Source organism: Manis pentadactyla, chromosome 8, assembly GCF_030020395.1.
Source record: "Manis pentadactyla isolate mManPen7 chromosome 8, mManPen7.hap1, whole genome shotgun sequence".
Lineage (NCBI taxonomy): Eukaryota > Metazoa > Chordata > Mammalia > Pholidota > Manidae > Manis > Manis pentadactyla.
In genome coordinates, this window is record NC_080026.1 from 94,203,281 (window position 1) to 94,216,024 (window position 12,744).

Consider the following 12,744-nt stretch of genomic DNA (forward strand, 5'->3'; position numbering starts at 1 on the left):
GGGGCTTCTTCTCCTGATCTAGGGGCTGGGGTAGCATATAGACAACACATTCTTTGTGTGAGGACAAGCCAGGTGGTATATAAGGGCTCTGTGAGCTCTGGTCCTGCTTAGAATGATCAGAAACTCCTGACCTAGAGGTACCCGCCCGCCCCCACCACTTAAAACTATGGACTTTGCTGCTGTGCTGAAGCAGAATGTGATGGATATGGCAGCTCTGGGCTATCTGGGGGTCAGTGACCTCTAGGATTCCCTGGGTCCACCTCAGTTGGGGGGTACACAGGTTCATTTTGCTGCTCAGCCATCTGGGTTATTGGCACTCCATGTGTAAGCAAGCCCGTGTTCTCCCTGCCTGACACCTTCCAGAGGGAGGAAGGGGAGCAGCGGTGTCCTTCTCTGTCCCGCACGCCCTCTCCTGTCCAAGCCCACCAGGACATTGACTTCTCCCCCACTCCCTTCTGACGCTCTTTCCCCCTTTCTCCCTGCTGGGTCTTGTGGCTGGCAGATCCCTCCCCAGTTGGGCTCACTGGGTAGAGGAAGGAGCCAGGTATGGAAGATGAAACAAACCCCCCGGGGGTGAGGGAGACCATGGGCATCAGAAGGGATGACAAAGAACCAGAAAGAACCAGAAGAGACGCCAGAGGCCTAGACATGGGCAGAAGGAGGGGTGGCGCAACCAGATCACTTTGCGGGCAGCAGGCAGGCCCTTCCCGGTCCCTGCACATCGTCTGCCTCCCCCACTGAAGCAGCTCTGCTCCGCCAGCTGCGCTTGGCCCTTGGCCCCTGAGCTTGTTCTGAATGTTTTCCTCTCCATTTGACCCAGGGCCTGAACAGCATGTTCGAGGTGTACCTGGTGGGGAACAACTCCCACCACTTCATCATCTCCCCTACCTCAGTCCAAGGGAAGGCGGACATTCGCATCCGGGTGGCCATCCCCCTGGACTATGAGACTGTGGACCGCTACGACTTCGATGTAAGGCCGCACTCACCATCTCCTCAGCTGGGTTGCAGGGTTTCAGGAGAAGTGGGGTGGGGGTGGTGACACAGTCCTTTTAAATAGCCCCTTCCACCTCTCCCCATTCTTTCCTTGTGGGTCTGACTCAGAGAAGCCCACGGAGCCATGGCAAGAGCTAGGCTGAGCCTCCCCTTTACAAGGAGGACAAGGAAATGTCCGGGAATTGAGTGGAATTTTACCGGCCGCCATCATGGCCTCAGAAGCCCATCAGAAGCCTCTACTTCCCAGTGCCAGCCCTTGCCCAGCCCGCTTCAGCCCCTCCCTTCCCAGCAGAATCAGTGGCCACTCTAGCACTGTGAACATTGATGGAAGGACCCACAGTAGCACACCTGGAATGGACAGTGACTTGGACAAGTGCTCTGGGTTGGAACTGGCAAAGGTCCCAGGGGGACTTATGGGGACGAGGGCTTTGGGAGCATGTGGAAGCTCACTGGGACCCCTGCTCTGCACACCCAGCTCTTTGCCAATGAGAGTGTGCCTGACCACGTGGGCTATGCCAAGGTGAAGATCACCCTCATCAACGAGAATGACAACCGGCCCATCTTCAGCCAGCCACTGTACAATATCAGCTTATATGAGAATGTCACCGTGGGGACCTCTGTGCTAACCGTCCTGGTGAGTCCTCACATTCCTGCAGGGCCACTGAGCTCTAGGGCAGACCATGAGGAGGCAGCCAAAGGGGTTTTGCCCAAGGAGTTGGGGCAGTCTGGAAGGGGTTGCCCCCAAGTCCCCAGAGATGTGGTGGTGGAGTATCAGTGCACCTGGACTTCATGATGGGGCCCTCTTGGCCAGGGCAGCAGTGTGGAAAAGGGACCAACCTGGGGAGGATGAGACTGGGCCAAGGACATTCTGGTTTTCTGCCTTGTCCCTGAAAGGGACTACGCCTGAGTGGGCCAAGAGCCCTGGAGGTGCACTCTGATGGGAACAGGTGCCAGCCACTCTGAGGAGGGGGACCCTCCCTGTCTAAGCACAGGTACCAGGGAAGAATGGGTTCCTTGACAGTGGCTGAACATCCCCAGTTGCCCCCTGGCCAGGACTTTGACAAGGTGTCCCTCCCAATGTCCATTAATATCAGTACTCTTGGTTACAAGACACACAGACTCTATAGGTGGTTCAAGCAAAAAAAGGGTTGGCTTATATAAGTGATTTCAGGTATGGCTGCATCCAGACACTCACTTGAGGAGAAATCTAGCTATAGATTTCTGGTATAAATCTAACACCAGGCTCTGCTGTTTCATATTGGCAGAGAGGGACACCAGCACCCCTAGGCTTACTTCTTATGAATTTGTCAACTTTAGTGGGAGAAAAAGTATTCTTTTTCAGAAGTTCCAACGAAAGTCCCAGAGCTAATTCTCATTGGCCCAGCTTATTAGGTTATCTTGGAACCAGTCATCTTGATTCTGATATCCCAGAGATGGGTCATACTCCCCCTAGTGGAGCTGGGGTTTGGGTCAGCCCCATCCAAATTATAGGGGCTGAAAATGGGAAAAGGGGTCCAAGGGGCCTCCGTTACCAGAACAAAGATAATTGGTTGCTGAGCAGATCAAGGTGGTAGATGTGTGCTGCACAAGCTCAGGGGCTCGCCCATAGTAGGTGTTCAGTAAACCTCCCTGCTGCCCATTCCTGTCCACTCTGGGGCCCCCAGAGCCCACGCTTCCACTTCTTGCTCCATGCTCACTTGGAGCAGAGACATTGCCTGCTGATCCCAGGCCCCCTACTCCGAAGTGTGTTTACTCTACAGACAGATGGTATGAAACCATACTGAGCCCCAAGGCCCTTCCCATATGACAGTTATTAATATTTCAAACAGATGTTTAGCTAGGCAGGCGTCAGACATAAACAATAAGACTGCTGCGGCTGTTTGCTCCCGTCCTGCTTCCCCAGCCTGGGGCTCTGCTGGCTTTCACCAAGGTGCTCTTTGCAGTCAGTCGCCTGGTGCTTGAGGCCCCGTGGACCCTCCTGCAGCCTCTAGGGCCTGGCCAGAGAGCAAATGCCAGAGGCTCTGGCCTTCTGGAGAGGGTCCTCAGCCCCCCAGCCACCTTCAAATATCAGGGTGAAGGACGCATAGCCTGCGTTTCAGGGGCTTCGCACGGAGGCCCTATCGCCCACCCCCAACAGGCCAGGGACCACGTGGCAATTATTCAGATGTCTGGTCCAGGCTTGGCAGGTGTCCAGGGATTCCTTCCTGGCATTCTTGCTTGGGGTGGAGCGTCTCACTTTGCAGTCCCAAGTCCCCCAACCCTGGGGAAGGGTTGAGGGAGCCCAGGGACATGGGTGGTGTGTGAAGTGTGGGAAGGCACACCTCCTGGCTGGTGGCCAAGCTGCTGGTGCCCGGAAGGATGCATCAGGCCCCATCCCGTCTGGGTTGACACTGGAGTGTAGGTCCTCAAACTGAGCTTCAAGTGCTGGAGCACATCCTGGGCCTACATGGACCCCTGCCCAGTACCCACAACCTCTTCTCCAGGCCCTTTCCCAGGCCTTCTCTGGATATTTAGCAGACATGTTCAGCCTCTTCTGTGGCCACCTGAGGGTCTCTACCCAGGGCCAGCTCACTGGCCAGCCTCCAGTTCCTGAGTCTGTCCAAGTCTTGCCTACCTCCTTCTTAACACCCTGCCCCAGGGGTTGTGGAATTGCAGATATGAGGGGGCTGTTTCACCAGTGATAAGCTCCAGCAGCAGGGCTGTGTGCCTAAAGGAGCTGGACCTAAAGTGAAATTGAACCCTGGTCTCCCTGCCTTTGCTGTGTGCCCATTTGTCTATGTCACCTCTAAGAGCCTTCATTTCCTCTTCTGCAAAATGGGCTTGAGACCTCCCAAGGCTGCTGTCAAGAGGTGCAAAGGATGGAGGGGACAGAATCCCCTGGGAGACACTCACGCACCATCATTTCCCCATCTCTCCAAGGTGCTTCCAGAGCTCCTAGCAGGTAGCAGGCTTCGTGGTCATGCCACGCAGACCCATTGCCCTGCCCTGGCCTCCCCATCCCTGGCATTCCGCACTCAGACCTGAGGTCAGCCCCATTTCCTGACCCCACTTGCTGCAGGAGGAGCTCAAGTTATAAATGCCTGCTCAGGGACTGTAAAATTCCTTCTCCCTGACCTTTTCTGAGATGTTATTAAAATGTTTCATGGGCAGTTGTATCAGAAAAAAAAATTGAAGAAAAGGAAAATGTTTTAATTTGCACTAAAGGCTAGGGCAGAGCCTGCTGCAAGGGGCCTGCCCAACCCCCACCTAGACATGGCCCTGCTTCTGTGGCTCATCACCTGACCTGGGGGAAGCCAGCACTTTTATAACAGGGTGGGGATGCTGAAATAGGAGGGGACTGTCACCTCCAGCCTGGGCATCCCAGCTGGGAAGGAAGGGCTGGACATCTCCCCCAGGTGCTGAGCCCCTTATAGCTCCCAGTTATAGCAAAATGGATTTCCACTGGAGGAGGTGAAAGGGTAGGGACCTAGAGGTCAAAGGCTTGACCTTGAGTGTTGACTCTGCTCCCACCCAGCCACTTGGATGACTCAGGCAGAAGCCGCTTCCCTTCTCAGCAACTCATCTATAAAATGAACAAGATGGATTAAAATGTGCCTGTGGTCCCTTCCAGACCTAATGCCTGGAGAAGTCATGCCCAGAGCCAGGGCTGTGGGTGAGATGGCCCCTGGGGACTGCTGCTGCTCTTACTAGTGGAGCTATAACACCCTTTCAGCAGTGTCATTGAGAACTGGCTGTAAACCATGCACTTGACGCGCATTATTCCTAACCTAGGTAGCTGCTGCTGTTCTCATTTTACTGAGGAGGAAACTGAGGTTTAGGGAGGCTAAGTTAACTTGCTCAGGGCTACTGAGTGAGTGAACTGAAATTCACAAAAAGACAGCCTGACCCCAAGCCATGGGCTCTTAACCATTAGGTTCCCCATCTAAGAGGCTCTGTGTTGGGTCAGTGACCCTCTTGTTTCGGTAATGTGCAGAGCTGAGAGGAAAGTGCTCTCTGTAGGACCCACGTAGATGGGTCACAGGATTGCTCCAGGCACTGTGTCTCTGGGTGACACTCTGGACCCTCAAGAACTACTGGTACCATCAGGTGCGTTGGCAGCACTCTAGGTCCCAAGCTACTCAGGGTCAGAGCTGGGTGAGCTACTTGTCACTGATGCGAAGACCAGGTGAGGGAGACTTGAGTGTGTTGCCCAGGGAAGTGGGAATCCACGGTAGCCTAGAGATGTCTTCATCAGGAAAGCCTTCATGGAAAGAGTGAGGATGCAGGATGAAAGTCAGTGGGAGCTGGGCTTCTGAAGAGTGACCTCACAGGAGAGGGATATGCAGAGGCACATGCACCCATATGTGCATGTGGGGCATGCTTGTGAGGGGTGGGAGGTATGCACGCACACACAGGTGTGCTCTTATGTCTGCATGTACATGTGTATCAACTATATGCACTCAGGGGTATGTGTATGTAGTACGTGTTTGTGTGTGCAGGTTCCTGAATGATGTTGGTGGCTCCCAATCCTCTAGGTTGCTTGGTTTGTCCCCTCATATCCCCAGGCTGCTCTGATTCTTGCCTTCCAATCCTGCCTCCTGATCTGACCACAGGAGTCAGGTAGAACCCTATTGGGTGCCTTCCTGGGATTCTGCTAGGCTTGGGGCAGCCCTGCAGCCTGACCTATTGGTATCTGGGAACTAGTGGGGTTTTGGGTGCCACTGGACAGTAGGAGAGCAATCCACCATTCAGTCAACAAATGTTTTTTGAATACCTGCTATGTGCCAGGCACATGGCCCTGAGGACATAATGGTGATGTGAATCTTGCCCTCATGAACTTTATAGTCTCTTGGGAAAGCCTGGTATTCATACTAAGAAATGAATCTTTACATTAAGTATTACTTGATATGATGGAGTGATCAGGAAGCTGTAAAAATCTCTAACAGGACACCCGACTTGACTGGGATCAGGGAAGGCTTCCCCGTGGAAGTGGCAATCAAGTAGGCATTAATAGGTGAGTGATGGGAGGGAAGCACATTGGAGAAAGTAGAAATAGCATATGCAAAAGCCCTGTGACTGGACTGCAGTGAGGGGCATGTGCTGTTCAGAGAGGTGGAGTCCTGCTCTTTGAGGCAAATGGGGCTCAGCTGTTTCTATTTCTCCTGAATTGCCACCCACCCCAAAATAACCATTGAGCTGCTGTTCTGATAGTGGAAAAGTCCTGTATCAAAGCATCCACATTCTCTTACCCATTCCATACTGGTGGCCCATGGCAGGCATTCGGGAAACACCTGGCAGAAGTAGTATATGGGACGTGCAAGGAGCCAGCCTGGCCTCCTGAAGTAGGGGGCTCACGTCCCCCAGATTTACTAGCTCTGTGTCCCCTGGGGCAATGAGAGAGGGATGCTGAGGGGGAGCAGCAGCCAGAGGGAGGTTACTCCTGGTGCAGGTCTCACAGCACTCCCAGGCCTCTCCCTGCTCCAGGGGTTGGTTCACAACAGGAATGGGCAGAAGATGAGCTGTCAGACAAGACAGGATTCCTCTCCAGGCAGAGAAATAAAAACCAGACGGAAAGGCACATAAGAGCCCAGACTTGGCAGGTGTGGGGCCCCAGGACCAGCTCATGGTTTGCTTAGCCCGGGGGTAGAGTGTCACATCTCAGCTCCATGCAGACAGAGCGGCCCTGTGGAGGCTGAAAGGCACAGCTCCCCAAAGTCCTTGGGAGGCTGGTACTGTCTTAGGCAAGGGCAGGGTCATGAGTCCTGCTCTGCTGTGGGCTGGTCACTCTCTCTGGGACTTGGTGTTCTTCCCTTCAAGTGGGGAATGTTATGCCTACCCAGCCCATATGGCTGGGTTGTTGGGAGACCCCAGAGTGGTGATGTGGATGTAAATAGTTAAGGGCTTACAGACTTGAGGAGTGGTTTTTATTATCATTGGCCTAACGGGCCCAGGCTGGCTGCCCTCTACCCCTTAGCCTATGTGCAAGCCCAGCTCTGCCAAGGTGGGCCCTTGACTGGGCACTTAGCCCATTTCCTCCTCTGTGACCCTGAGAGGTACCCTGATGGGGCTCTGTCTGGGAGGGATACTGTGAGAACGGTGTGGGACAGCTCATGAGGGTGCTCGGCACAGAGCCTGGCTGGGAGCACACTCAGACAACATCAGCAAGTCACACTGGACCCCTGGCTGAGCCTTGGCAGAGCAGAGACACCACACTCGGTGTCGTGGCCCTGCCCCGGGCAGCCGTGTAGCCTGGACAAGTTACTAAGCCGCTGGGGCCCTGTGTCCTCGTAAAGTGAACTGATCGGGCCAGGTGCTGCCTCAGGCTCCATGAGGCTCTAATTCCAACTCACTCTGCCTCGCAGGAAAGGAGAGTCACTCTTGCTGTTTAGTTTCATTCCCAGTGACACAGACATGCTTCCCACCCTCTGGAGGTCCCCCACCCACCCACCAGCCCCTAGAGCTCCCTCACCTGCCCCTCCATCTCCCAGCCCGATCTGGGAGTTTGGGGAAAATTCCCAAAGCCTCCCCCATCCTAAAGCTGACCAGCTGTTCCTGTTTGTCCAGCCCGGCCTCATCAACAGAGACAGGCCTGCTGCTGTTTGTCCCCTTCTCTCTCTCCTCCGCCCATGGCGAGTACTGCTGACCCCAATAGGAGAAGGTGTGTTGTGGTCACTGCCCCAGGCCGGCCCTGGTGCCGGCCAGCCTCAGTTCTGGAGAGCTTCAGATGGAGCGTGCCTCTTCCCCACCGCTGAGACACCCAGGGCTCCTTCATCTGAAGACTCAGAGAACAACCACCCCCTCCCCCTTTTCTGAATCCAAAGAATCTCACCCAGGCCTCACCCCAGCTGCTGGGGACCTGATGGCCCAGCCAAGCGGTCGGGAAAGGCTGGTACCCTGCCTCAGCCTCAGGTGGTGCTCCTTGGTTTCTGCTTCTCTGCAACACGAGGGAACACCTCTCAGCTTCATCAGCCCTTGTGAGCGGGAACCTTGGCTGGGACAAGGGTTTAAACCTAGGGAGACCCAGGTTCAAATCCTGCCCCTACCCTTGCTGGCTCAGTGATGCTTGGTTGTGTGTGACCTTCAGTCGCCAGTATTTGCTATGGGGATGATAATAATATTCCATGATTAAGAGAAATGATGCATTTAAAGCACTTGGCACATTGGGAAGCCCTAGGTAAATGACAGCCGGGATTGCTACTGCTATTGTTCTTATCCATCACATTCAGGGGTCAGTGGCACTTTGGAGAACACTGGCTCTTAAACTTAGGACCCTCAGTTCCTGGATTCTCTGCCTGAGGCTCCAACTTTTGGAGGCTGGGTCCTCCAAAAGCTGGGTACTGGGTCCTCTCAGTTGGCACACTGGTTGAGTTCTTGTCTATGTCAACCCTGGGAATCTAACACTCAGGCCCCAGCCTAAAGGAGTAGAAGACAGAGAAAGGTTAAGGAAGGATGCAGGAGAGGACCGAGTCTCTGGGCGAGGTGGGCAGCAGATGTGACAGGAGGGCTGGCTTTGTGAGTATGTGGCCTGGGCATTTGCTTAGTGACCTAGACTAGAAGGGCCCCACGTTTGGTTTGAGGCACTGCTGTGGCCATCTTGAAATGCTGAATATTTGATCAAGGGGCCCTGGTCCCTGCAAATTATGTAGCTTGTCCTGGGTGTACGACGTTTATAATTCTCAGCCCAAAGGAACTCCACGGTTCTCCGCTGTTTCCATCCATTCCCATGTTCAGTCAGCACTCAGCAAGTGCTTGCTTTGTGCCATGCTCCCAGCAAGGGCCTATGGTACTTGTTTCAGTTCCTATTGCTGCATGAGAAACTCCCCCAGACTTGGCTGCCTGGAAGCAGGTATGGCAGGGCTACAATATGTACCCAAGGTCAACTAACAAGTCAATGGCAGAGATGTTTGAGTTCCAGGCCTCATAACCCCACATTTCATTGTGCCAAGTTCTGCCACATATCCCTTCTGGCAGTGAGCCCCACTGGAAGACTGCTGGCTGGGGAGCCCCACGGCCTGGGCTCTAGGCCACTGACTTGCTATGTAACCTTGTGCAAATATCACTTCATCCCTGGGCCTCTGCCTCCTGCTCAGTCCAAGGAAATGGTAGACCACATGCCCTCTGAATGCCCTTCCTAGGGCAAGCTAATGCCACCTCTGTGAGAGGCTTGTCTGCCCTGACCACTGATGGAAGAGAGTAACAATGCCACACTCCCCCACCCACCCAGTTATACTTACCCCATGGCACTTATCCCGGTTCGACACGCTCTGTTTCATTGTTCATCATCTGTCTTCTGTCCCTGGAATGCACAGGGACTTTTGTCTGTCTTGTTCACTACTGTCATTCTATGCCCTTGATAAATAGTCACTGAGGAAAAGGGAATGGCAGTTGTGGGGGAGCTCTTTGCCCCAGAGAGTGGGGAGTCCTGCTGTGGGAGGGGCAGTGGGGAAGGCTTCCGCAGGGGAGAGCCGGGAGCTTACAGGGGGCACCCAGCCCTTCCCACAGCTGCCAAGGAAACAGGGTCAGCTCTGGCTCCCCTGTATGCAGAGCCAAGCTGAGGGGCTGGGCGTATTTCAGGCTCAGCTTTGCAATCCCTGCCCTGAGTAAGACTGGGAGGCTCGGATGATCCTGGGGTCACGCCTCAGGCACGTAACATCACCTCCCTGGGTCTCGATTTCCTCCCTTAAAAAATGGTTGGCAGGGGGCGGTAATTCCCATCTCAGCAAGGTTGTGGAGTGGTGCGTGGAAAGGCCATTGTCCAGGGGCCACACAGCAAATGGTTGGACAGTTGTACAGTGCCTGCTGCAGGCTAGGCATCCAGAGCTCTCTCTTCTCTCAGCTGTTCTCAAACAGTGACCTCTCTCTGCTTCTGATAGCATTGGTTCAACTTGATTCTATCATTATGTAAAGCTGGTGACACAAATTGCCGACATGAATTATTAGTAGGTCTGGGAGATGAACACAAGCCAACAAGTCAGCCTTGTCCGGATACCTTAGCAAAATCCAGCAGAGGCAGGCAGGTCACTGCAGGGAAGAACAAAGCTCACTTCCTTACTGGAAGGCACATCTTCCCCTCTTCCCCCTCCTGGATGGCTGCTGGCCCCCCTACCTCAGGTAGTCTCTCCCCACCCCTCTCCTGACACCCCTCACCGTGCCATCTTAATTGATCTCATTGTTCTCCAATCCCTTGAGACCTGAGACTCCAGCTGTGCTTAAACAGAACAAAATCTCTTCCAATTTCCCCACCGTTTAAAAGAAAATTGAATATCTGCAGCCTGGGGAGGGAAAGAGGGAGACTAAAGACACTCACATACTAGTAAATAGTACATCACCTCGGCCAGCCAGCCCTGCAACCGAGCCAGCCTGGAAGGCCTCTGTAGCCATACTCTCCCCACTTTTGGAAGTGTCTAGGCTGTTCTTCAGGCCCCTTTAATCTGTCCATCGGTTGAGCTCCAATCAGAGGGTCCTCTTTGGTACTGGCCAGGAGCTGGGAGAGAGCTGAGCTGGCTCACTGTGATTGACAGATCTGAGCTCCTCTGCCTGTCAGGCCTCAGTGCTCCTGGGCTGTGTTTATCACTTTAATCTAAATATCAATCCGTAAACCGAAATGGGGTGGAATGAGAGGTAGAACAGGCGCTAAGGAGAGAGAACGCAGCTGGCTGCTGCCTGCCCACCAGCACCCTGGGCTTCTGGAAGGAGCTGCAGCAGGGCCTGAGGGTTGGGAGGCCTCTGGTGCTGCAATGCTGGGTCAAAATGGAGAGTTGGGGCTCCCCAACCTGTGCCCCTGAGGTGGATTGTCCTGGACCTTGTTTAAGGTCTGATGGTTTTCAGCCATTCAGTGGCTCAACTAATTGATTTTGGCAAATTGATCTAAAGCCCCATTGCCTGTCAAGCCCCTGAAGCCTCCCTCATTGGTGCCCAGGATCCCACATCCCTGATGGAAGCAGCCCCGCTGCTGACCTTTGCCCTTTTGCCAACACATTGAGAGTACACTGCTCATCATCACAGGCCTAGTGAGCAGATGGTGTGAGCTTTGCAAATGCCAAACACTTTATAATATATGAATCATCTCTTCTGTCCCCATTATACAGAAGAAAGAAATGAAGGCCCAGAGAGATAAGTAACCCACCCAGGGTTGCAGCTAGTGAGTGGCTGAGCCAGGATTTAAACCTGGGTGTGCCTCAGAAATCCCTGGAGCCCCTTGCCAGTCACATTAGGTGCCCACTCCCACGCCGAGGTCCAGCCACCTCCACAGTCTGGGGAGGTGGGCTGAGCACTAGCCTGGGAAGCAGGAGCTGCTCAGTCTCAGGGTGACCCTGAGCAACTTCCCAGCTCCCAGGGCCTCGGAGTCCTCACCTGTAAAGTGAAAGGGTTGTGCCGGACACTCTCTAAGGCCCCCTGAGCTAACAGCGTGCGGCCACCTGCCTCCAGACAGTCCCCGTCTGTGCCAAGAGCCTGTGATCCCCTGTGCTCTGAGCTGTCAGAGTCACCCTTCAGTAGATTAGCTGCTGATTGTTCCTGCTCAAACAGTTGCTTAAAGGACACCAGAGTGAAGAAAATGGCACCCCAGGGCAAGGGGACAGTGGGGAGCTGTAAGACTGGCCAGAGCAGAATGAGCTCATAAACGCAGTAAGCCGAATGCCTGGACAAAGGCTACCTGTACCATGTGCTAGGAAGGTTATCCCTGGGATGGAGGACAGGGGAGCGGTGGGCCCGGAGCAGCTGTCAGGGCCTAGGCCTAGAAGTGTAACCCAGGAGCAGTTGGACAAAAGACAGAGGGAGTGGGGAGGGAGGGACCCACAAAGGTTTAGGTAGAAGGCGAGCTGGGCCTGTGGGTTTGGAGGGGCTTAATCTTGCTATGCAATCCTTGTAGGAGGGGATGGCAGCTCTGATTCCAGCCAGCTTACTTCTGGAGTGGCTCAAAGTCTCCTGTGCCCATTGGTTAGTTTAGTGTTTTTCAGAAAATTTTTTTTACCATGATCCATAATAAAAATTAATTTAACTTTGTGACCCAGGACACACTTACTCACATTGCCCTATCTAGAACAAAACAATACTTCCTTACTACAGGCAATGATACATTCTAGTATTTTCTATTTTATTCTGCTGGATTTCATTTTTTTATGAGAACTTTTAAGGTCTACTCTCTTAGCAACTTTTAAATATACAATACAGAATTATTGACTATAGTCACCATGCTATATGTTGCATCCCCAGGACTTGTTTATTTTATAACTGGAGGTTTGTCCCTTTTACCCCTTTTGCCCACCCCACCCCCACACCTCTGGCAACTGCCAATCTGTTCTCTGTATCTATGAGCTCAGTTTTGGTTGTTGTTTTTAGATTCTACCTGCAAGTAAGATCATACAGTATTTTACCTTCTCTGTCTTATTTCTTTCAGCATAATGCCCTCAGTGTCCATCCATGTTTTCACAAATGGCAGGATTTCCTTTTTTATAGCTGAGAATATTCCATAGTAAATATACACCACATTTTCTTTAACCTCTCATCCATCAATGAACACAGGTTGCTTCCAAATCTTGGCTATTGTTAATACAGTAATGAACATGGAGATGCGTATACCTTTTTGAGTGCATGCTTTCATTTTTTTCTGATAAATATCCAGAAGTGGAATTGCTGGATCAATGGTACTTCGATTGTTAATATTTTGAGGAACCTTCATATTGTTTTCCATAATGTCTGAGCAAATTTGCATTCCTGCCAACAGCACACAGAGGTTTCCTTTCCTCCATATTCTTACCAATGCTTTTATTT

The 12,744-nt window shown here is 52.9% G+C and overlaps 1 protein-coding gene across 2 annotated transcripts in view; it reads left to right on the forward strand.

Moving 5' to 3' along the window:
• The window catches only part of LOC130678898 (cadherin-23-like), a 337,153-nt gene that overhangs the window by 254,607 nt on the left and 69,802 nt on the right, over window positions 1–12,744 (forward strand). For both annotated transcript variants that reach the window (XM_057505954.1, XM_057505953.1), the window contains exons 12-13: window positions 821–970; window positions 1,469–1,627. In XM_057505954.1, coding sequence (XP_057361937.1) covers window positions 821–970; window positions 1,469–1,627 — 309 coding nt within the window. The remainder of the gene's footprint in view (window positions 1–820; window positions 971–1,468; window positions 1,628–12,744) is intronic.